This window comes from Bufo gargarizans, chromosome 7 (assembly GCF_014858855.1).
Source record: "Bufo gargarizans isolate SCDJY-AF-19 chromosome 7, ASM1485885v1, whole genome shotgun sequence".
Taxonomy (NCBI): Eukaryota; Metazoa; Chordata; class Amphibia; order Anura; family Bufonidae; genus Bufo; species Bufo gargarizans.
This window is the reverse complement of record NC_058086.1, coordinates 61,961,648-61,987,629: the sequence shown is the minus strand read 5'-3', so window position 1 is coordinate 61,987,629 and position 25,982 is coordinate 61,961,648. Positions and strand designations below refer to the sequence as shown.

Below are 25,982 nucleotides of genomic sequence, written 5' to 3'. Positions count from 1 at the left end.
TTAAAAAATATTTTTTTATTATTTTTACTTTTATTTCCTGATTTACATATCTTTTGATATTTTGATATATTACATATGCATTGATTTTATTGATATTGATTGAATTTAACATTACATTTCTATTTATTCTACATAGAATTTATGTGATTCCATCTATCAGAGTGCCATTCAATTTTTCAGTTTGCATTTATTTGGTGAATAGGGCACAGCACTAGTTTTGAGCACCTATACATCACCAGTCAGTAGGTGAGCCGTCCTTTACTATCTTTCTCCATTTCATGTGTTATAATATGGCTGACTGAAGGACTACCCCATATTGCATATGTAGGGTACTGATGATTATTTACCTTTTGTTATTCTGCATGTGATTTGTCTGTTTTATATTTAATCACACTTAGGCTACTTTCACACTAGCGTTCGTCGGTCCGCTCGTGAGCTCCATTTGAAGGAGCTCACGAGCGGACCCGAACGCCTCCGTCCAGCCCTGATGCAGTCTGAATGGAGCGGATCCGCTCAGACTGCATCAGTCTGGCGGCGTTCAGCCTCCGCTCCGCTCGCCTCCGCACGGACAGGCGGACAGCTGAACGCTGCTTGCAGCGTTCGGGTGTCCGCCTGGCCGTGCGGAGGCGTGCGGATCCGTTCAGACTTACAATGTAAGTCAATGGGAACGGATCCGCTTGAAGATGTCACCATATGGCTCAATCTTCAAGCGGATCCGTCCCCCATTGACTTTACATTGAAAGTCTGAACGGATCCGCGCAGGCTACTTGCGCACTTGCGAATTTTTTTAAAGTTATTAATGCAGACGGATCCGTACTGAACGGAGCCTCCGTCTGCATTAATATGATCGGATCCGTTCAGAACGGATCCGATCAAGCGCAAGTGTGAAAGTAGCCTAAGTAAATACATTTATTCCCTTAGGCAGTATAAACTTATTCCAATTCACGTTACAATCAGTAAACCTATTTATTAAAAATAGTATGCAAATTATACATAGTGATTAAGCTGGTTTTATGCCTGATAAATCTACCTCAATTACCCTTAGACGGCTACTTCTTAATATTCAGAGGCAGACAGAATCGGCAAGAAGCCGGGCCATACTATCCCTTCATGCTGCCAAAGCCTTTGATAGCGTTGAATGGAAATATCTATGGGAGGTGCTGCAAATCATGGGATTTGGGAACACCTTTATATCTTGGGTCCAACTATTATATTGTAGTCCCAAAGCTAGGATCAGAGCTATTGGTGGTACATCAGAAGTCTTTGAGCTAGGAAGAGGTACACATCAGGGATGCCCGCCGTCCCCCCTTCTATTTGCCATTGCAATTGAGCCACTTGCATGCTTACTTCGATCTTCGGATAGAATTGTGGGATTCTCCATGGGAGCCAGAGAGGAACGCGTGTCCCTGTATGCAGACGACATGCTCATATATGTGGGAGATGTGGAAGGGTCGTTGGGCCCCATAATGTCCCTTATACAGGATTTTGGAGACCGGTCTGGTCTTCGTATAAATTGGGACAAGTCCGTTCTGTTTCCGTCAGACCCGATGCCTGCTGGCCAGCACTCTTGTCAACCCAGCTGCAGGTTGCCCGCAACTTCAAGTATTTGGGAATCGTGGTTTCATCAAACATTAGGCATTACGTGAAAAATAATATAGATCCACTCCTGAACAAAATGTCTTAAAAAAATCTATGCGAGGTGTAAACTACCAATGTCTGAAATAGATAGAAGTAATCTCCTTAAAGTGATTCTTATGCCAAAGCATATGTATGTTAGACATAACTCCCCTGTGTCAATTCCACAACAAATCTTTTTTAGAATACAAAGGTTGTTTAGAAGCCTGATATGGTGCAAAAAAACAGGCCAGGATCCGGTTGGATACTTTACAGAGAGGGAAAGATGCAGGGGGTCTCTCTATTCCTAGTCCATGACTACCGTATTTTTCACCCTATAAGACGCACCGGCCCATAAGACGTACCTAGGTTTTAGTAACAATAAAATATTTTTCATTAGACCTCAGATCAGCAATCAGACCCCCAATGTTAATCAGGCCTCAGCTCACAGCCCCAATCAGATCCCCGATGTTAATAAGATCTCAGATCAGACCCCAATGTGAATGACCCCCAATCAGACCTCAGATCAGAGCCCAATATAAAGAAGACCCCCAATCAGACCTCAGATGAGACCCCCCCATCATATAATCAGCCCCCAGCCATATGTACTCAGCCCCCAGTAATATATGAGCAGCCCCCAGCCATAATTCAGCCTCAAATCACAACATAAAAAACCCACTTACCTCTCCTGCACGCCGCCGCTCCTCACATTGCGATCCTCTTCCTCCTGCTGTGCTGTGAACAGGCGCACACAGCGTGAGGTCACAGAGCGCCCTCACGCTGTGCGCAGCCTTCACAGCCGACAGCCGAGGACCAGGAAGCGGTGAGTACAGAGCCTTCACCGCTTCCTGGTCCTCCGGTACTAATGAGCGCTTCCATAATGGAAGCGCTCTTTAGTATTCGCCCCATAAGATGCAGGGGCATTTTCCCCTACTTTGGGGGAAAAAAGTGCATCTTAAGGGGCGAAAAATATGGTATATTTATTTCCTCACAGATGCAGCAGCTTAGGGGTTGGGGAAGGACTGCTGGGGATAACGCATCTGTGCGGCTGATAGCACACATTATAGAAAATGAATCTCCTGTAGCCCTATTGGAACATGGCGGTCTCGCTGACAAGTTAGTGGGACATCCTACACTTAATTTTATACATAAGGTTTGGCATAAGTGTCGTGACTTGCTGTCTGTACGGGGCTTCACTCAGGTCACTCCTCTATGGAGGAATCCTCAGTTATCTGAAATATTTCGCCTGGAAGGGTTCTCTCCTTGGGAACGGAAGGGTGTGAGGTTTTTGCAAAGAGATGGTGTGTTTAAATCATTTGAGCAATTCAGAGATGAGTTTGCCCTTCCTCATACACCCTTTTATCAATTTTTGCAGTTGCGACACGCATTCCAGGGTCAGGCAAAATCTGTGTCGCTTACATGAACAACAGTCCCATTGTTACAACAGATTCTCACCAGTGACTCCTCGAGTGGATTAATATCTTCCATATATAGGAACTTGTTTGTGAAATCTGTGAAACATGATTCCTTAGTAGTCAAACAAAAATGGGAAGGGGAGGTTGGTTCTCTCTCAGAGGAACAATGGAAAGCAGTATTGGCAATGACACCTCAGCTATCACTGTGCGAGGAACAGCGTATGTCCCAATTATTTCTTGTTCACCGGGTATATTGGACTCCATCCTTTCTGTTCAAGATCGGGGTTAGGAACAATGCCTCCTGCCCTAGATGTGGGGAGAGTTCTGTATCCCTGATACACATGTTCTGGGAGTGTACAGAACTTTGGACATTTTGGACAGGCGTACTAACTTGTATGAAAGATGCATATCAAATTGTGGTCCCGCCTGGTCCGGGAGCGTGTGTTGGGAATATTGGACATTAAAAAACGAAATTCACGCCTGGGAGTTCAGCGTCTGCTTTTTTCAGGCCAGGAAATTAATTGCTAAATACTAGCTTAGTCCCCAGCCACCATCTAGGGCTGAATTTTTGACCAGACTGGCCGAGATCCTTTGCCTGGAAAAAAGTGTATATACTAAAAGGCAATGCTTAGCCAAGTTTACCAAAATTTGGGACAAATGGGTAGCATACAGGACCATGGCGATATAGCTTGGCTTATAGATCTTTTGGCTGTGTTGGAAGGAGTGGCCTCCGAGATATGTGTGATTTTGGAAAAGGCATACACGACATCGGAACTGGGATGGGGGATTGTGGTGGGTGACCCGGAGAGAAGGAGCTTAGTGAAAAGTATATCTAGGAAAGGATGGGTGTGGAGCTTATAGGTAGAGAGTTTTTTTTCCTGGTGCTCTGACACATTATACCTATATTGGTGGTGCGGTGCCCGTCTCATCGCTGTATGGGGGGTGGGTGGGAGGGATTGGTGTGGTTTATGTAAAATTAATATGTACTACAGTTGAAGGGGTATTTCTCTGTATCATGTACATTGCGTATCGAAAGTTGGATGTGATAAATGAAGATGTCCTACTAATTTTCTAAATGTCCAATGGTAATGTATGTACCCATTCATGTATCCTCTGATGGTCTTTTTTGTTTTTTTTCTTTTCTCTATGTACATTGGGGGGGGAAATTGTTAATAAAAATCTGATAAAAAAAAAAAAAATAGTATGCAAATGCTCGTACCTTACAATTTCCAAAGCTTGTGCAATTTCACAGGTCACATCATCCTGTCCTTTAATAGGGTAGATCTCTAGCAGAGGCACACAGTGACCAAGTTGTTCCAGAAAATCATCAAATAAATCTCTTTGCATGTTAGCAATATTGGAAGAAAATGGTTCTGCAATGTGAATTCTGGCTATTAAGTAAGAAGATACATTTGGGCAAGGCTTGCAAGTAACCTAAAAACAAACAAAAATAACTTGTATATCTATTGGATTTCACTTTTGAGTATGTTCAAAAGAAAAAAAAAACTATGAAGCATCATAGATTACATATGACAGCACCCTGACAACAATAATTACCATGATTCTGACTACTGGAACATCCAATGATTAGGTGGACATTTCATTCAGCCATACATCTCTGTTAATCCAATTAAAACTGCTCCTCTATGGCAGCTTTAAAGGGGTTATCTAGATTTTTTTTTAAATCATAATTACCCGCTCCTCGTTCCATCCTGGTTCCCTTCTGCGGTCTTCCGGTACCCCTCCTGTATACTTCCAGACAGACGGCGTCACATGTACTGCTGCAGCCAATGACTAGCTTTAGAGTTGATGTGTCCCCAAGAAGCATGTGACCCAGCAGTGATGTGCCTCTTGGGGGCACATCATCGCTGAGGCCTGTCAATGACTGCAGTAGCACACGTGACTCCATCCATCCGGAAGTTTACAGGGTGGGGACCAAAAGACCAATGAAGGGAAGGGAGCCTATAAGTAAATGCAGCTGAACAAGAAGATTTGGTAACAAACTGTCAAAACTATCTTTTTCTGCTGAGTTTAAACTCTCAATGTTTTTCTGGAGAACCCCTTTAAAGTGTCCAACACATTAATCTCTCAAGATACAATATTTTCAACATACAATGGTCTTTTCTGACCCATCGTAAGTTAAAACTAGACTCAGCATACAATGTCTAAGACTCAGATCCATCCAATCAAGACCACTGGTTAATACCTGTATTAGTTGCTAGTTAGCAGCTATTCCTAACTGTTATATGTAAGGACTTGTTTTATCTGTCTTTGTTACCTGCTTATGTTTCTTAAATCTTCATTTTCTTTCATCTTGGATGACATTTTAGGGCTTTGGAACTGATTACTCAACTTCCAATAATTTCAAAATACAATGGTTGTCTTGGAACAAATTAATATTGAAATTTGAGGGGCCACTCTACTTAAAACTTAGGTGAATCTACCAATTTCTTCGGGATCAATGGATGTGTATAGTTCACCTGACTCTTCCCTGAAAAGAAAGACCAGGTATTTGGATTTTAAGAAGCCCAGTCCTTTGTTGCCATGGGAGAATAAGCAGCCTATTCACCTTGTCCCATTGAAATAAAAATAAACAGTCACCCGAGCAAGTGTAGGTACGGGAGTTAATAGAAAACACGGTTTGCAAATTGAGCACTTGGCCAAATGTTTTAATGTGTAAGGGCGGCTTTAGGCCCCATGTACACAGACTTATTATGGCTCAGTATAAGCGCTGAATTCTATGAAGCTAATCAAATTTACCGTATTTTTTGCCCCATAAGTGGGGGGGAAATGCCCCTGAGTCTTATGGGGTGTATACTAATGAGCGCTTCCATAATGGAAGCGCTCATTAGTACCGGAGGACCAGGAAGCGGTGAAGGCTCTGTACTCACCACTTCCTTGTCCTCGGCTGTCGGCTGCGCACAGCGTGATGGCGCTCTGTGACCTCACGCTGTGCGCGGCAGATCACAGCACAGCCGACAGCAGGAGGAAGAAGAGCACTGGAGCAGAGGAGCGGAGGCATTTTTCAATTTACTTATTTTTTGCTTCTTATTTGATTTTACAAGTATTATGTATCAGTACAAGAAAACAGTGTACATTATTGCAAAAGTGATACTTACAATACAATCAGATTTCACATTGAGCAATCGTGAACGATTTTGTAACCCATAACAATATAACTGTCCCTATGAGTATGTTACTTCAGCACGAATAAAGTAGTGTGAACCTAAGCCACGTCTTTCCTTATCCAGGATAATACAGCCGAGATGATATTTATAGTCTAAATACTAGGGGTTACCTTCCGTAATTTCCGTAAAGTACGCTTGAGTTCCTCCATAATATACCAGTTGGTGTGTCTGAAAGGATTAACCACCAATTCTCTCTCTATATCATCACAGTATCTAGTAATAAAGTGTTTCCATGTCTTGAAAAACTTTTTTGTCTGGTTTTCTTTCTCTCTTGCTGCTAACAGTTGTTCCAACCATAAGGCTTTTTTATAGCCAAAATTACCTGTTTATTGTTTGGGGGTTGTGGAATTAGCCAGTTTGTTAAGATGCATTTTTTGGCTGCCATGATAATAGTATGTGCCACCGAAGGCAGATGAGTAGATTGACCAACTATGGCATCGGGTTCCCCTCCACATGTATGAATATGGGTTTTCACCAGGGTACAGGAGTTTTTGACCATAGAGTAGACTTCATCCCAGAAGACCGTTAAGGACTGGCACCCCCAAAGGCCATGGTATAGATTGGAAGTTTGTTCGGAGCATTTTGTTTGTCTATCAGGCATGTGGGCCGAAGGAGGTAAATTAAAAGGGTATATTGCCCTATGCATGAATTTTAACTGAGTTTCTCTCCAGTTTTCAGATATGATATGTTTTATAAAATCTGACCATTTCAAAACTAATGTTAACATTATTTACCTGTTATATCTATATTATAAAAAATATAATAACTAATCCTTCTATATACAAAACAAACACGTGTGTGTGTATATGGGATATACGTATATATACACAAAAGTTTGGACACACCTTCTCATTCAAAGAGTTTTCTTTATTTTCATGACTATGACAATTGTAGATTCACACTGAAGGCATCAAAACTATGAATTAACACATGTGGAATTATATACATAACAAAAAAGTGTGAAACAACTGAAAATATGTCATATTCTAGGTTCTTCAAAGTAGCCACCTTTTGCTTTGATTACTGCTTTGCACACTCTTGGGATTCTCTTGATGAGCTTCAAGAGGTAGTCACCTGAAATGGTCTTCCAACAGTCTTGAAGGAGTTCCCAGAGATGCTTAGCACTTGTTGGCCCTTTTGCCTTCACTCTGCGGTCCAGCTCAGCCCAAACCATCTCGATTGGGTTCAGGTCCGGTGACTGTGGAGGCCAGGTCATCTGGCGCAGCACCCCATCACTCTCCTTCATGGTCAAATAGCCCTTACACAGCCTGGAGGTGGGTTTGGGGTCATTGTCCTGTTGAAAAATAAATGATGGTCCAACTAAACGCAAACCGGATGGAATAGCATGCCGCTGCAAGATGCTGTGGTGGCCATGCTGTTTCAGTATGCCTTCAATTTTGAATAAATCCCCAACAGTGTCACCAGCAAAGCACCCCCACACCATCACACCTCCTCCTCCATGCTTCACGGTGGGAACCAGGCATGTAGAGTCCATCCGTTCACCTTTTCTGCGTCTCACAAAGACACGGTGGTTGGAACCAAAGATCTCAAATTTGGACTCATCAGACCAAAGCACAGATTTCCACTGGTCTAATGTCCATTCATTGTGTTCTTTAGCCCAAACAAGTCTCTTCTGCTTGTTGCCTGTCCTTAGCAGTGGTTTCCTAGCAGATATTCTACCATGAAGGCCTGATTCACACAGTCTCCTCTTAACAGTTGTTCTAGAGATGTGTCTGCTGCTAGAACTCTGTGTGGCATTGACCTGGTCTCTAATCTGAGCTGCTGTTAACCTGCGATTTCTGAGGCTGGTGACTCAGATAAACTTATCCTCCGCAGCAGAGGTGACTCTTGGTCTTCCTTTCCTGGGGTGGTCCGCATGTGAGCCAGTTTCTTTGTAGCGCTTGATGGTTTTTGTGACTGCACTTGGGGACACTTTCAAAGTTTTCCCAATTTTTCGGACTGACTGACCTTCATTTCTTAAAGTAATGATGGCCACTCGTTTTTCTTTACTTAGCTGCTTTTTTCTTGCCATAATGCAAATTCTAACAGTCTATTCAGTAAGACGATCAGCTGTGTATCCACCTGACTTCTCCACAACGCAACTGATGGTCCCAACCCCATTTATAAGGCAAGAAATCCCACTTATTAAACCTGACAGGGCACGCCTGTGAAGTGAAAACCATTTCAGGTGACTACCTCCTGAAGCTCATCAAGAGAATGCCAAGAGTGTGCAAAACAGTAATCAAAGCAAAAGGTGGCTACTTTGAAGAACCTAGAATATGACATATTTTCAGTTGTTTCACACTTTTTTGTTATGTATATAATTCCACATGTGTTAATGATGTTTTAGTGTCTCCATGTTCTGGGAGCTATAGTTTTATGTTTTTGGGCGATTGTCTTATAACTATAACTTTAAAATGTATCAAAAACCAATAAAAATTACCGTTGGGAAAAAAAAAATCTGACCATCTGCTTATAATCTCTTTTTCCACCTCTTGTTCCCCCAACTGTTGTGCCCACCCTTTAAATATTGTATGGATATCTCCTAAAAGCAACTTGCCTCTAAGGAAGTGGTAAAGATTCAAAACAGAATATTTGGAGTTTGAGAAAAGAAGAGTGTCAAAGGCATTTGAGGGGGCTTCCCTGGAGATATCCCTTAGTTTTGCTCTGCAATAGTGCCGAATTTGATGGTAGGGAAAGTATTGAGGGCCTTGGAGACCATAATTACAACATAATTCTTCCAATGTTAACCACCTAGGTTCCTTATCATGTATCAAGTGTCCTACTCTATAAATTCCCTTTTCCTTCCAGCTTCGGTATAGACAACTTGTCATGCCTTCCCTAAAATCCGGTGATTCCCATAAGGGTGAGTGTTTAAAGCACTGAAAGGAGAGATTAAATACTTTTCGTATAATTTTTTAGGTAATAAGTGTATCTCTAAAAAGGATAGATCGTCTCACTTCTGGTGGAAGATTCTGGAGTGTACCAAAGCCATTAGGTTCCATGGATGTACCATACTTCTGTCACAGTGGGGAGTGGTGGAAAAAACCCCACCGTGCGGTGTCAAAGGGTAAAAGGGTATCAGCCTGGTCAAAAAGAGTAATAAGGGACCAGGTCATCTCCTACAGCGTCCATTATCCTCTCCCTGACTCCTTACCATATGAGCGGACCCCGATGGTAGGACGGCTCATACTCTGGATTCCTAGAGACGCTGAGTCGCCCTGGTAATCCCTCACCAAGGAGTCGGGAAGAGACAACCTGTTCATCCCAATCATGGAGGAACACGAGTCTCTATCTGAGGCCAGGCTGCAAGGAGAGGGGAACACATACAGCATATGGAGTTGGCAGGTAAGCGAAACCCATAACACACTTACCTGCCACAGACACACTGACTGGAACCCGTGCACAAGTGCTGCTGTCCACACCAACATTAAAGGACAAACCACAACCACACAGGAACCCAGGACACCCATAGCTGCAATAAACTTGAGACAGGGGAATGTCTAGCGAATATGCTGGACACCAAACATCACCAGCCATGTAACACAACACAAGACATACAACACCCTGAACATAACCCACGCAAACCAAAAGATAAGAAGGGAAAGAGACACCATAATAACATCAATGACCACAAGGGTGGCCCTCACTGGACAGATGGTAAAAGCCAGGAACAGTGAACCACCAGCATACACCAAGGCTGGAGGAATACGGAGCTTCAGGCATCAAGCAGAGGCTAAATAGCCCAAGCAGCCACACACACATAAACCCAGAGTTCACAAAATACTAGGAAGGGAGTTAACCCTTCAAACATCAGACAGAGGAAGGAAGCCACTTAAAGATGAAGTGCACACACAAGCATACCCAACCACACGTTACCACCGGCAACAGCATGCGTGGCAACCATGTCATGGCAATCACCCAGAAGGCCGAGACACTGCCACTGCATGCTTTCACAACAACACGTTGCCGCAGGCAACCGCAAGTGTGGCAACAGTGTCAAAGCGCAACCAAAGGCAGTGACAATTTATTTCCAATGGCAAGTTGGGGTAATAACTGGTGTTCTTTTTCCAGTCTAAAATATGGCGTAATAAACAAGCCAGATTATATTCCCTCACATTAGGGAAGTTCACTCCCCCCTCTAACTTGGGTGTCATAAGTTTGTCCAGGGCAATCCTAGGTCTCTTTCCCGCCCATATTAAAGAAAGTGGGAATTTAGTGTTGCTATGTCCTTGTGTTTCAGCAATACTGCAATCGTTTGTAATGGGTATAAAAGCTTACCAAAACATGACATCTTTACTAGGTGACATCTCCCTACCAAATTAAGCGGAAGTTGATTCCATCTTTTCAAATCAGAGAATATCTTTTCCAATAGGGGTATATAATTCAGGTTATATAGGGAAGCAGGGAAGCGACCTATCTTTATTCCTAGATACTTAATATGGTCCCTTGGGTCCAATCCCATGAATCTTGTGCATTAAGATGCCTCTGCCTGTATTGCCCCCTAAATCTAAAAACTCACACTTAGATAAGTTCACTTTGTATCCCGAGTATCTACCAAATTCTGTCAGTGCAGCAAATATTTTAGGGATGTGCTAGGAATGTGCTTGATCGGGTTATCTAAAATTAAAATAATATTATCTGCGAATAATGCTATTTTAACTTCTTGCATACCCACCATAATGCCCTTAAAAATTCGTAAGTCAAAAAGGGTGGACAGAGGACCTACAGTATGAATTCTTAATTGCGGCTGCCTATAAATATGTCCCAACAATTTTCGAAAAGGGCCTTCAAACCCCATCCTGTCCAGCACTGACCCCAGCCAGCTCCACCTGACATTATCGAAAGCCTTTTCTGCATCCAACGTTAACAGAGCTGGTGCTTCTCCCTGGCGAGGCCAGTGCTGGACTGTATCCAGAACCGCCAATACTGTTTGTATGTTGGTCACAGCTGCCCTGCCTTGGGTAAAGCCCACCTGTACGGGGTCTATCACAGAAGGCATAATAGATCCTAATCTAACCGCAATGATCTTTGACAGTAATTTAGCATCTACATTGATTAATGATGTAGATCTATAGGACTCTGGGTTTAACTCGTTTTTGCCAGGTTTTAACAAAAGTTTTATAAAAGCCAACAAAGAGGACTTTGGAAGGCTTCCCTCCCCTAATGCAGAATTAAATACTGTAGTTAAGGTAGTCCCTAGCTGGTCTTTTAATATTTTATAAAATTCCCCCATTAGTCTGTCTGGACCTGGTGCTTACACTAGTCAAAGCTGATAATAGCTAGATGTGCTATGATTGGTTTAGCATACAAAGATTCCTTTCTAGTGCTCTGTACCCATGTTTCCACATGCCCAAAATGAAAATATGCTTCTGTCTAAATTAACAATTTTAGAGCCAGTTCAGTTTTGAAGTGATTTCTGACCTTTGTTGTGTCTACACATTCATACACAGCAATTTTTTAATGCAAGTTGTGCTAGTGATGCATATACAGTAAGTTTGGTAAAACAAGCTTTTACATGTATTTTCTTCAAATCTCACACTGTTTAGACTGTTGTGTTGCTTTCGGGATGTTTTGATTGAGAACATTACACTAATCTGTTTGTACTGGATAATTTTGACATTATAAAATGTGTACCCTTTTGCACTAAAACCAAAACATTCCCTATGTAAGAGACAAAAAAGCCACCATTTAGAAAATAAAATGCCACTAGGCAAAACAATCACTTTTGTTGCGTATATCCGGTGCAGATTCTGTCGCACGCCATGGTGCGGCAGAATCTGCAAATTCTTTGCCGCTCATGCCAGGTCTAGAAAAAGGGAGTGTGGCGGGAAAGGGGATGGGCCGGCAGGGCTGTCTAATTCATCATTTTCTACATTTTCTACATCTGGTTTAGTCGTAGAAAATGGTCTAAATTTAAGACAGCAAAAAAGTTGTCTTACATTTAGAAGCGACGATGGAGCCGCCAAAGTTATATAAAGGCCAGCACCAGCGCCTCTACATAACTTTGACGATCCACTGCCAGCAATAGGGCTTATTAAGACCAGCGCCTAAAACACCAGTCTTAATAAATGTGCCCCAAAATGCTTATCTGCCCTGCATTTTATATTTCCCATACACTTTCAGCTAACATCTGGAGCTGGTGTTATCCCCACAAAAAATGTACAATCACATGTGCCTGACTTCACAATAAATACATTGGTGGTTGGCATATTGGCTTTTTTCTTTTTTTTTTCTTGCATATTGATGTTTTCTGGTATCTGTTTAAGGCCTCGTTCACACTTCAGTGTTTGGTCAGGGATTTCCATCAGTGATTTGTGAGCCAAAACCAGAAGTGGAGCCTCCACAGACATGAGGTAGAAGGGAAAGATCTGCTCCTGTTCTGTGTTCAGAGCCGCACCTGGTTTTGGCTCACAAATCACTGATGGAAATCACTGACTAAACACTGAAGTGTGAACGAGGCCTAAATGTCTTCATTTGAAATAAAGATAATTAATTAGTGCAAAAAAAAGTCACTAAAACCACAAATGTGCACAAAAACGCTGCAAAAAGCCTATGTACCGTATTTTTTGCCCCATAGGATGCATTTTTCCCCCTAAAAGTGGGGGGGGGGGATGCTCCTGCTTCTTATGGGGCGAATACTTATAAGCGCTTCCATTATGGAAGCACTCATTAGTACCGGAGGACTGGGAAGTGGTGAAGGCTCTGTACTCACCGCTTCCTGGTCCTCGTCTGTGCAGTGGCTGTGCAAAGCGTGAGGGCGCTCTGTGACCACAAGCTGTGCGCCAGTTCACAGCACAGCCGTCAGCAGAAAGGAAGAAGATCGTGGGTGGTGAGGAGCAGCAGCGTCCAGGAGCAGGAGAGGTAAGGCTACTGTCACATGACGGGTCTACAAAAACGCTTCAGTTACAATAATACAACCGCATGCATCCGTCATGAACGGATCCGGTTGTATTATGTCTTCTATAGACATGGCGGATCCGTCTTGAACACCATTGAAAGTCAATGGGGGACGGATCCGTTTTCTATTGTGTCTTGCTCCGCACGACATCGTGGACAGAAAAACGCTGCAGGCAGGGTTTTGGTGTCCGCCTCCGGAGCGGAATGGTGACTGAACGGAGGCAAACTGATACATTCTGAGCGGATCCTTTTCCATTCAGAATGCATTAGGGCAAAATTGATCCATTTTAGACCGCTTTTGAGAGCCTATGACAGATCTCAGAAACGGAAAGCGAAAACGCTAGTGCGAAAGTAGCCTTCAGTGGGTTTTAATTTTATAAAACATGAGGAAATATGGGGCTGCTGGGGGGTAATCTGAGGCAATATGGGGCTGCTGAGGGGATTATCTGGGGCAATATGGGGATGCTGGGGGTGATCTGAGGCAATATGAGGTCTGATTAACATTGGGGGTCTGATTGGTGGTCTGACTTGAGGTCTAATTAAAAATATTTGTTTCTTATTGTCCTCCTATAAAACCTAGGTGTGTCTTATGGGTCGGTGCCTCTTGTAGGGCGAAAAATACGGTATATGTTCAGCCTATTCTGATCTTGCGGTTGAGGAGTGGTTAAAACAGCATCAAAAACACCACCTGTGGTTTTGGCAATAATTTTGCAGTTTTTACAGGTGAAAGACATTTGATGTCCATGTTTTACCCATAAAAAAATAAAACACAGAAAAATATCACACAACAACAAAAAGATATGTGTAACATCACCCTGTCAGGGATGTTTCCGTGACAGGTGGCAGGAGATCGGTGAGACTGGCAACACGTGGTTTGATCTGACATGTTTTCTGTTTGGATCGAATGACGTCTGTGTTGTTTCTGGTGCCTGCCACACCTTCTTTTCCCAGGTGTGGCTATTATGATCATCAACCTTCTCTATTTATTGTTGTTTCTCCCACTATGCCATGAGGTTTAAAGCTTCAGTTTCAGTTGTAAATTGCTTGTGTGTGGATCTTGGCTGAGTTCCTGGTGCTGCCATAGCCACTTGAAGTTAAGTGTTTTCTTTCCCTTTTGTATTTTGTTTGGGTTATTTTGGGTGTTTCATTTCCCTGTCATTTGTATTAAGGAAAACAAAAAGGGATGTCCAGCACTGAGATGAATAAAAGTCTTCAATCTTTATTTAATAAATTTAAAAAGAATACACTTCTTCAGATGGACAGTGGTAACACTTTGGTAGTGTTACCGCTGTCCAGCTAAAGAAGTGTATTCTTTTTAAATTTATGAAATAAAGATTGAAGACTTTTATTCATCTCAGTGCTGGACATTCCTTTTTGTTTTCCTAGACTAGCTACGGACTGGATCGGGTCCTTGCACAAGAGGTAATATGGGAAGTGCTGGCTTACTCCTTTAATTTTTACCATTTGTATTAAGGCCTGAGGAAGATTCCTGTTCGTCTTTCCTTTTTGAGGAACAGGTTGTCTCAGTCCTGACATTAGTACCAGGGTCCTATAGGGTGAGTTAGGACTTTAGGTATTCCTGTCTATGAACTCACCTACCTCTGGTGTCTGTTCATACTGGAAGTCAGTCAGGACTTTGATTAATGTTTTACTAGGAGGTGTCTATCTCTTTTCCCTAGTTTCCAGGCCTTATTCCCTCACCCCTTTCCCTCCTATGTTCGGTGTGGTGTTTGCCTCCCATACCCGAACGCGACACACCCTTACCCAGGCCAATTATCATAACCGAGCAGTCTTATAAACATTTGTTCCTTAAAATTAACCCTATCCTTGACTAGTTTAAAAGGGCCTTTACACGTGACCAATTTACATTACTAGTTAGGTAGACATGTTCTATGCCTGTTACATTACTAGTAAGGTAGAAATGTTCTATGTTTGGTTTCATTACTAGTATATCAAGCAGAAATTACAAATACATACCTCAACAAGAAGTCCAACATAATGTATAGCACGTTCTTCATATTTATGAAAAAAAAGCTCAGGATTTGTTTTCCAAACCCCAATCCACTTATTTTTCTTCTTTAACTTCTCTGAAAGGTACCTACAAAGTGCTTCATCCACTTCGTCAGCCTATAAATATTACAAAGTAAATGAGTATTCAACAAGTAATATTATTTCATTACTATAAAAATGTCTTATACATGGCAAAAATAGAGTCATTTAGCAAAGTGTCATTCTGTGACAAAAAGTAATATTTGGCTTTGATAATGATAAACCCTGCTGCTGGCTGGTTCTGCTGCTGAGTACAAGAGAAGCACCTGCTATCCTCACAAAGTATATGGGAACACAATAAAACACTGATAAGTACTCACGAGTTAGCCTAAGAAGTATTCCTGTTCACATACCTAGAGGTATCCTCATCAACTTTCACCACTTTATAATAATGGATGGCCATAGAATCACTAAGATGGTGCCTGCTGTAATTATAGTGATCCACTTGTAAAGTCACCAGGGGTCACTGGAGGATAGTGCTGCTCGTAGACAGTAATAAACTCCACAAGGATAGCGCAGGCATCCACTTGGTTCACAAAATGAATCAATGGTGCAGGCCGGCAGCCGCTCACTCCACTGAGTGCATTAACCAAGGCCCCATGTGACGTCATACTCCTACGGAGACTTGCAAGGAACAAACTTCCTATCCAACGCTTTCGGAATTCTCCGATCCTTTCATCAGGACTGAGCAGCACTATCCTCCAGGCATAAATGGCACCAAAATGTTTGGCAATTTAGAGCATCTAGGTCCAAAAAAATTGCCTGCGCCTAGATCCGAAAACGGACATGTCTTACCAGAAAGTGGCATGGCTTTGTGGGAAATGGTCGTGGCCTGACATGCACAATTTTTTGCCAAAATTTCACGGGGTAAAAAAAAGCACAGTGGCACAATTTCTTTGTGAATTGTACTTTTTACGATTTAAATGACAAAAATACATGGTCTCAAAAGGCAGGAAATGCTCAACCCCAAATGCAGTTGTGCATTTATGCTCGGGGGAGCAGATACTGTGCTTGTGGTCTGTTGCTAAGGGTGATCCCCAGCAAAAAGGAGATTTTTTGTATAACTTACCAGTTAAATCTCTTTCTCGCTCTTCCTTGGGGGACACAGACCTTGGGTATAGCTCAGCTCCCTAGGAGGCGTGACAGTAAGTAAAACTGTTAAGCCCCTCCTCCATCAGCTATACCCTCAGCCTGGAGATAGAGGCTACCAGTTGCGTGTCCAAGTAGTGAAAGGATAACAACCAATAACGGAAACAACCAGCCAGCAACCCAACGGGGCGCCAGACCATAACCCTGTAACCAAACACAGAAGGGTGGGTGCTGTGTCCCCCAAGGAAGAGCGAGAAAGAGATTTAACTGGTAAGTTATACAAAAAATCTCCTTTTCTCGCCCATTTTCCTTGGGGGACACAGACCTTGGGACGTTCAAGAGCAGTCCAAGAAGGGAGGGACCACAAACCCAAGGCGGAACACCACCAGAGCATCAGGAAACCGCTGCCTGCAAAACCAGGCGGCCCAAAGCAGCATCCGCTGATGAATGCGTATGCACCCTATAGAACTTTGTGAAAGTGTGCAGAGAGGACCAAGTGGCTGCTTTGCACAACTGTTCAGCCGAGGCCCGATGCCTCTGCGCCCAGGAAGCTCCGACTGCTCTGGTGGAATGAGCAGTGACGCCGAAAGGCGGAGGTCTGCCCTTGGCTCGATAAGCCTCAGACACCGCCAGTTTAATGAAACGGGCAATAGCCACCTTGGAGACCGCCAACCCTCTGCGCGAACCCTCCGGAACCACAAACAGGGAGTCCGTGCGCCGAAAGGACCCGGTGACCTCCAAGTAAATCCTCAACGCCCTGACCACATCCAGACGGTGCAGTTCCCGTTCTCTGGGGTGGGAAGGAGAGGGACAGAGCGACGGAAGGACGATGTCCTCATTGATGTGAAAGGCGGAGACCACCTTTGGCAGGAAAGTCGGGGGACAGGCCGAAGCACAACCTTATCCTGGTGGAAGATCAGGAAAGGTTCGGAGCAAGAAAGAGCCGCTAACTCCGACACCCGTCGGAGAGACGTGACGGCCACAAGAAAGATGACCTTGCAGGACAGAAGGCGAAGGGAGACCTCCCGTAAAGGCTCGAAGGGGGCTGATTGGAGCGCCGAGAGCACCACATTCAGGTCCCAGGAAGGAACTGGAGGGCGGTACGGCGGAACAGAGTGAGCCACCCCTTGTAAGAAGGTCTTAATTGGCCCTAGAGGGGCCAGGGGACGCTGGAGAAGAATAGACAGCGCCGAAATCTGACCCTTCAGAGAACTGAGGCACAGCCCCAGGTCCAGACCCGACTGGAGGAAGGACAGGATTGTGGGAAGAGAAAACCGGAGAGGTGGGATGCTCCGGGACTCACAGAACCCCAGATAGGACCTCCAAACCCGATAGTAGATCCTAGAGGATACGGGCTTACGAGCCCGGATCATGGTGCGGACTACGTCCGCGGAGAAACCCCGTCGCGTTAAGACGGCGGTCTCAATAGCCACGCCGTCAAACGTAGCGAGCCTAAATGCTCGTGGAAGATCGGTCCCTGAGAGAGAAGGTCTTCCCTGGAGGGCAGTGGCCACGGTGCGTCTGCCAACAGCAACATTAGGTCGGCGTACCAAGACCGGCGGGGCCAATCCGGGGCGATTAGAATCGCGGGGACGCCCTCTGCCGCGATCCTCCGAAGAACCCGTGGCAGGAGGGGAAAAGGAGGAAAGACGTACAGAAGGGAGAATTCGCGCCACGGAAGGACGAGCGCGTCGGCGCCGTATGCCTTCGGGTCCCGTGCCCTGGCCAGGTATAGGGGGACCTTGTGGTTGAATTTGGAGGCCATGAGGTCCACGTCGGGGCGACCCCAGCGAAGACAAAGGGCTTCGAACACCTCTGGGTGCAGGGACCATTCTCCCGGGTCGATGGTGGACCGGCTGAGGAAATCCGCCGCCCAGTTGTCCACCCCCGGGATGTAAATCGCAGATAAGGCCGGCACGTGCGTCTCCGCCCAGAGGAGAATGAGGGTCACCTCTTGCATCGCTGCAGCGCTGCCTCCCTGATGGTTTATGTATGCCACAGCCGTGGCATTGTCCGATTGGATCCGAACAGGGTGGCCCCTCAGCAGATGGGTCTAGTGTCTGAGGGACAGAAGAATCGCCCTCAGTTCCAGAATATTGATTGGAAGTCTGGACTCCGATAGAGACCAAACGCCCTGGACGGACCGGGGAGGGAAAACCCCCCCCCCACCCCCGTAAGCTGGCATCTGTGGTAATCACCAGCCAGTTCAGTGGAAGGAAGGACTTCCCCCTTAGAGGGATATGCAACCACCAGCCGAGGGAAGCCCGAGCCAGGGGAGGCAGAAGAAAGGTCCTGTCCAGACTCCTCGGTGATTTGTCCCAGGCCGACAGAATTGCCCTCTGAAAGGTGCGGGATCGGAATTGTGCGAACGGCACCGCTTCGAAACAGGCAACCATCTTTCCCAACAACCGCATGCTGGATCTGAGGGAAGGGCGGTGATGACGGAGGAGACTGCGAACCGACCCGCGAAGGGCCAGACGCTTGTCCGACGGAAGGCGGACCTCCGCCAACTCTGTATCCAGGAGCATCCCCAGGAAGATCAGCCGTCTGGAGGGGGTAAGGGAAGATTTGGGGTGGTTGATAATCCAACCGAACCGCGTCAGGGTCTCCAGAGTGAGTTCCACACTGCGGGATGTCTGAGAGAAGGAGGGTGCCTTGACCAGGATGTCGTCCAAGTATGGGAGAAGAAAAACACTTCTTGAACGTAGAAGGGCCAAGACAGGGGCCAGGACCTTGGTGAACACTCGAGGAGCCGTCGCCAGACCAAAGGGAAGGGCGACGAATTGGAAGTGATCGTCCCCCACCGCGAAGCGCAGGAAGCGGTGATGACATGGAGCAACCGGAACGTGGAGGTATGCATCCTGAATGTCGATTGAGGCCATGAAATCCCCTCTTTCCAGGGAGGCCACTGCGGACCTGAGAGACTCCATCCGGAATCTCTGCAGTCGGAGAAAACGGTTCAGGCGTTTTAGGTCCAAGATCGGACGCACTGAGCCTTCCTTCTTGGGAACCACAAAGAGGTTCGAGTAGAACCCCCTGAACCTTTCCGTCGGAGGCACGGGGGCGACGACACCCTTGTCCATTAGAGAGTGAATGGCCGCGAAGAAGGCGGCCACTCGTACGGGATCTCGCGGAGGACGGGATCGGAAGAAACGGTCTGGCGGAATGGACGCAAATTCGATTTTGTATCCGCAAGATACAATCTCGAGCGCCCATGCGTCTGAGATGTGGGCCCGCCATACGTTCCTGAATAGGAGAAGGCGGCCCCCCACACGGGTGGGTGGGGGCGCACCTTCAGGCAGAGGGCTGCTGGCCTGTGGGAGCCCGTGCAGGCTGGGACTTGCGCCAGGTAGGTTGCGTCCGAAAAAACGGCTTCTTGCGTCTATCCTGGGCTGGGCCAGAGGAAGAAGAACTGGCCGCGGGTCTAGACCCGGAGGGCTTGCGAAAGGACCGAAAACGGGACGAACCAGCGCGACCACGGGGGGCGCCCATTGGCCTGGACTGGGGGAGGTGAGTACTCTTCCCACCCGTGGCCTCTGATATAAGTTCGTCCAGACGGGTTCCGAACAGGCGGGAACCCGTGAATGGTAGGCCGGCCAAAGAGCGTTTGGAAGCGGCGTCCGCCGCCCAAACCTTCAGCCAGAGTTCCCTCCTGACAGAAACTGCCAGGGCAGAGGAACGGGCAATGAGGGCACCCGCATCAAGGGAGGCCTCACAGACGAATTTTCCGGCCTGAACAATTAGTTGGGCTAAGGAACGGAGGTCCTGAACAGGGACGACCGACCCTAACTCCCGTTCCAGTTGCAAACCCCATTCAGAGACCGCTTTGCCAACCCAGGCGGAGGCAAAGACCGGTCTAAGGGCCGAACCAGAGGCAGTAAATATGGCCTTGGAGAGGGATTCCGTACGACGGTCCTCAACAGACTGGAGGGAAGATCCGTCCTGTACAGGAATAGTAGTGCTTTTGGACAGGCGAGCCACGGGAGGATCAACCTTAGGCGGGGATGTCCACGTGGTCACAGAATCCGCTGGAAAGGGATAACAAATGTCCAGCTTTTTGGGTGTAATAAAGCGGACGTTAGGCCGAGTCCAAGCCTTGGATACCACAGAAGAAAAATCAGCGTGTATGGGAAAAACCTTGGAGGCCTGTTTGGGGCGGAGAAAGGACACGCCGGCCTGTTAAGAGCTGGGGGGGTCATCGTGTAGCTGAAAGGTATCACGGATGCTAGTGACAAGATGCCCCACCGCGGACGCCAATTTGGACGGAAGCTCTGAGTCCATGTCCACCTCCGAATCCGCCAGTTCTCCCTCAGAAAGCGTATCCCTTTGAGAGGATAGACTTGACTGAGCTCGCACGCATGGCGGAGAGAGCGAAGCATCTGGAGAAGATGTGCGCTCAACCCTTGAACGTTTCTGAGTATGCCGGGCCCTGGAAGATTCGCTGGGAGGCAGGGAACCAGTGGGGGCGGCAGAAACGGTAGTCCCAGCGGGTGCGACAGGGATTGTGGCAGCCTGCGGGAGAGGCGGTCTATCAACGAGACGGCCCACTACGTGTGTAAGGCTTTCCACCGCCTGAGACAGAGACCTAGCCCAGTCAGGGGGTTCAGAGGCACCGGGGGGCGCAGCGGGAAGCGGGCCCTGCACCGGGGCCTGACATGCAAGGCAATGCGGCTCAGATTGCCCACGCGGAAAAAGTTCCTTACAGGCATGGTACCAGGGTTTGGGGGCACCTGTGGGATCTGAGAAAGATAGCAGCGTGGGGGGGAACGGCGTGGGGGTGCTGAGGATGCTGCTGTGCTGCATTGTCCTGCAGATGAGCGCTCAGAATGAGCGACCACGGGTGCCCCCCTTACCCAGAGGGGTAGATGCTGCAGATAGGGACGGGGTATGGGCTGGAATAGCTATCTCACCGTCCGACGTCTTCACCCTCAGTCCTTTCCAGCAGGGTCGCCCCTTCAGCCACTGGCACCGCAGTGGCAGGAAGCTGGAAGAGGGGCTTGGCGTGCGGGCGACCCCCTAGCTGGCGGGATGTAGGGGAGCCATTGCTGCCCAGATCCTCCTATTGCTTCTGTGGGGGAGGCAGCAGTGCAGATAAGTTGGCACTGGCGCAGCTCAACCCCGGGAGAGCAGAGAGGTCTAATGCGTCTCTGGTATCCCTAGGAAAAAATAAAATAACAAAATTAGAAGAAAAAGTAAAAATAACAAGGAGAAAACAGCCCTGCAGTAGCAGGGAGTGTCTTGCCTCCTTGGACACTAAGCTAAAACTGGTAGCCTCTATCTCCAGGCTGAGGGTATAGCTGATGGAGGAGGGGCTTAACAGTTTTACTTAGTGTCACGCCTCCTAGGGAGCTGAGCTATACCCAAGGTCTGTGTCCCCCAAGGAAAATGGGCGAGAAAAAATGCATACAGTGGAGGACGCCCGCAGCAGACCACAAGTGCCACAGAGACATCGTACACCAGATGGTAAAATGTGTGGATGTGGAATGACATGACATTTTTGTCATTTAAAGAGGACCTTTCACCTGGCAAAACATTGTGAACTAAGTGTCATGATCTGTACAGCGGCGCCCAGGGATATCACTGCCTTTACTATTATCCCTGGGCGCTGCTCCATTCTCCCGCTATGCCCTCCGGTATGTTTGGTCAGTGGGTTATAGTAGGCGGAGACTTAGGGGACTTGGTTATAGTAGGAGACTGCCCTTGTTCTCCTGTTTTTTTTCTCCCAGGCTGTGAGCTCTGCGCTGCGATTGGCCAGCGCTACAGCCTAGGAGAAGGAGACGCCCAGGAGAACAAGGGCAGTCTCCTCCTACTATAACCAAGTGACCGAACATACCAGAGGGCATAGCAGGAGAACGGAGCGGCGCCCAGGGATAATAGTAAGTGCAGTGAGATCCCTGGGCGCCGCTGTATATGTCATGATACTTAGTTCACAATTTTTTGCCCGATGAAAGGTCCTCTTTAAATCGTATATTTATATGTGGAGGTGTATATACTCAAATCTAAATGCGCCTTGATTACCATCCATAGGCAGCATTTAGGTGCACCTGTGAGGCCTGCAACATATCAGCCAGCCATGGGACTCTACGCCTCCTCCCATTGTATGTGTGGTTAGTCACACTGGAGGGAACTGGGAGCTGTTTGCTGTGAGTCGAACCTTACGCTGCTGTAATTTGCCCACTGGCTCCTGGTACTACCCATACGGTACAGGTAGGTTTAGCGTTAGGTCCTGTGCCACTTGAGAAACCTTAGCGTGGTGCGCGGATTCAGGTATGTCCTTAATATAAGGATATACTGGCAAAGGTCTCATTTTTAACATCAGTGTGAGGGTTTAGTCAGATGTTACTGTTTGCATCCACCACAATAGTGCATCTATTCTTGTAACTATTGAATCGTACTTTTTACTTTCACTTAATTTATTTATTTATTTTATGCACCCTTATCTCTTATTTGATAGGAGGTCATAAATGCTTAAAGGGGTTGTCTCACTTCAGAAAATAGCAATTATCATGTAGAGAAAGTTAATACAAGACATTTAGTAATGTATTGTGATTGTCCTTATTGCCTCCTTTGCAGTTTGGATTTATTTCTCCATTACATTATACATGGCTCGTTTCCATGGTTACGACCACCCTGCAATCCAGCAGTGGTGGTCATGCTTTTATGCTATTCTAAAAAGAAAAAAGAAAAAAAGAAAAAAAAAAAAAAAAAGGACCAGCCTATTTGAATAAATCAAGGCAACTGGACGTACTGTAGATTTCTTGAAAACGTTTCACTGGTTCTTCCAACAAGCTTTCTCAATTCTGAGTGGCTGTACAAGAATTCTCTTGACTTCTGGGAAGTCTTTATCACCTACTGACTCCAATTAGGATAATGGCATCAACACCTTTAACCCCATGCTGGGTATAATTACCAGATGTTGATTCAGTTACATATTTATTCCCAGAGAATTCTTGTACAGTCACTCAGAATTGAGAAAGCTCGTTGGAAGAACGAGTGAAATGTTTTCAAGAAATCTACATTAAGTCCAGTTGCCTTGATTTATTCTTTACAGATATACCATGACCTGGATAAATGAGAACCTCCACAGACAGCCTATTTGAGTTCCCACGGCCCGTTCACCAGAGAGGTCGACATTTATTTCTATAGTGTGCAAGCACGACCACCACTGATGGATTACAAACGAACCGTGTATAATGTGATGGAAGAATGGATCCAGCCAGCAAAGGAGGCAATATAGACAACCCCAGCACATTAGTAAGTGCTTTGTATTGACTTTCACTACATGATAAATGCCACTAGCTGAAGTGATAAAACCTGTTTAAAGGGGTTTTCCGGGTTCAGAGCTGTACCCGGACATATCCCCATTTTCACCCAGGCAGCCCCCCTGACTTGAGCACAGGAGCATTTCATGCTCCGATGCTCTCCTTTGCCCTGTGCTGAATCGCGCAGGGCAAAGGCATTTTCTGGAGTTCCGGTAACATACCAGGCTCTCCTTAGGGCTGCTAGGTGGAGGCTTCCCCCTAGTAGTGAGCCCGGTGACATCAACAGTATTGATTGGCGGGCTTTAGCGCTGCCCTAGCCTATAAAATGGCTAGGGCAGCGCTAAGGCCCGCCCATCAGAGCCGGTGACGTCACTTAAACTGCTGGGTGGAAGCCTCTGCCCGGCAGTGTGTTTTTGTAAATAAAAGAGCCCTTGCCCTGCGCAGGGCAAGGGAGCACACCGGAGCATGAAATGCTCCGATGCTAACATCAGGGGGGCTGCCTGGGTGAAAATATGGGTATGTCCTGGTTCAAGCTCTGAACCCGGACAACCCCTTAAGGGGTATATTAGACGGGCAGATTTACTGCCTGATCACTTATGACAGTTGTTAGCGATCGTCTGGCAGTCTAATACTGCCTCTGATTGCCGGATGAAAGATTGTGATGTGTAATCACAATCTGACGCCGGCACACCGCTGTCCTGCATGGGGACGAGAGATGGCATAGTGATCCCTCCTCCCCATGCTGCGGAGGACATCGCTGGTCTCAAACTCTTATGTGTATGGCCAGCTTAAAAGGCTACTGCAGTTACAAGCCGTTAGTGAATAGGGGATAACTGTTAGAGCAGGAGGGTCCAACCGCTGGGACGCATTAGAACAGGTGGTCCCCTTATCCCATATGGTGGTCGAGCAGTCATGCAGCGGCTCCACTAAAACTGTATGCGAATGACGTAGATAGCACGCAGTCCCATAGAGAATGGGTTGGCGGTATGCATGCTCAGTCAATATGGGGTACACAAGGCCCCATGTCCTCCTGATCAGTGAGCCCCCCAGATCTAAGTTATCCATAGAGAATGGGTTGGCGGTATGCATGCTCAGTCAATATGGGGTACACAAGGCCCCATGTCCTCCTGATCAGTGAGCCCCCCAGATCTAAGTTATCCAGTGAATATGGTAAAACTCGTTACTGGAATATCCCTTTAAGATCTCAGATCTGTAACTTATTGGGGGAGATTTATCAAAACTGGTGCAAAGGAAACTGGTTTAACTGCCCATAGCAACCAATCAGATTCCACCTTTCAGAGCTCCTTTGGTCATCCTGATTGGTTGCTATGGGCAACTAAACCAGTGTTCCTTTGCATCAGTTCTGACTAATGCGGCTTCATCCTGTCAAGAGTATGTTGGGAGTTCTAGTAGGAAGGGCAGATTGTGAAATATTGTACACCCCCCCCATGACATTCCAGTCAGGGCACCTTGCAATGTCGCAGGATCTGATCGCAGTACAAGGAGATCCTCTCCTGCACAGACAGCGTCACCCCGGACACGTAGATAGGCGGCAGAGGCTGAGCCTTGGCGGCAGATCCATGCCGCGGCTCCTCAACCTCCCACTCATCCCCCAAAGCTGCGTCCAGGCACGGCGGTAACTGCAGCTTGCGGTGCCCCCGGCGGGTACCGGCCATCTTGGGGTTTCTAGGTGACGCGAACACGGAGCGCAGTGTGGGACTGCCTTCCGACCCTGTCGGCGAAAACGGGTATTTGAAAGGGCTTAAATTATTGGCTTTTGGTATTTTAGGACGGGCGGACGACATGAGCATGGCGGTTTCTTCGCGTTTTAACACCGGCTCTGCGTACAGCTCTGCAGAGACCGCGGACATTTCGAACTGCGACATCACGTCACTGCCTCCTGTCGCCATTTCAAGTCTAACGGACTGACTCGCCGCTCGCGTTTCCCGCCTAAGCTGGGAGAGCCAATGGTTGTGCAGCATTTCGTCACGTGTAACACTAGCGGGAACCGCGCTACTTCCTTGTCCTGACTCCTGTTGCGCTCTAATGGTGAAGAGAAGTCAGAGAATTATGGGAGTGGTAGTCAGGGGAGCTCAGCCATAGGGTGCAGACTAGTGGCATAGAATAATGCACATTTTATTTGTATTTTACATTTTGCTATAAACTTTCAAATTCTCACATAAAAATCTGCAGTGACCTCCAGAAGAGACAGCCAGTGCCCTCGCTAAGCCTAAGGGCTCATGCACACAAACGCATTTTCTTTCAGTGTCCGTTCCGTTTGTAGTTTTTTTTTTTCGGACCGTATGCAGAACCATTCATTTCAATAGATGCACACGACCGTATGCCCTCTGAGACATACAGTCCATGAGCGCGCCATATATCCCGGAGCGGCATTGATCGTGCACACAGCATCATAGATTACAATGATGCTGTGCATGTTGGGTTACCACGAGGCTATTGTCCCG

At 46.6% G+C, this 25,982-nt stretch overlaps 1 protein-coding gene across 1 annotated transcript in view; it reads right to left on the bottom strand.

The window, feature by feature from the left end:
• The window catches only part of SHCBP1L (SHC binding and spindle associated 1 like), a 116,780-nt gene extending 91,377 nt beyond the window's left edge, over nucleotides 1-25,403 (bottom strand). Inside the window, exons 1-2 of the mRNA XM_044302388.1 lie at nucleotides 24,987-25,403; nucleotides 4,249-4,463 (exon numbers count right to left, since the gene is read on the bottom strand). Coding sequence (XP_044158323.1) covers nucleotides 4,249-4,463; nucleotides 24,987-25,403 — 632 coding nt within the window. The remainder of the gene's footprint in view (nucleotides 1-4,248; nucleotides 4,464-24,986) is intronic.
• Between the last annotated feature and the right edge of the window lie 579 nt (nucleotides 25,404-25,982).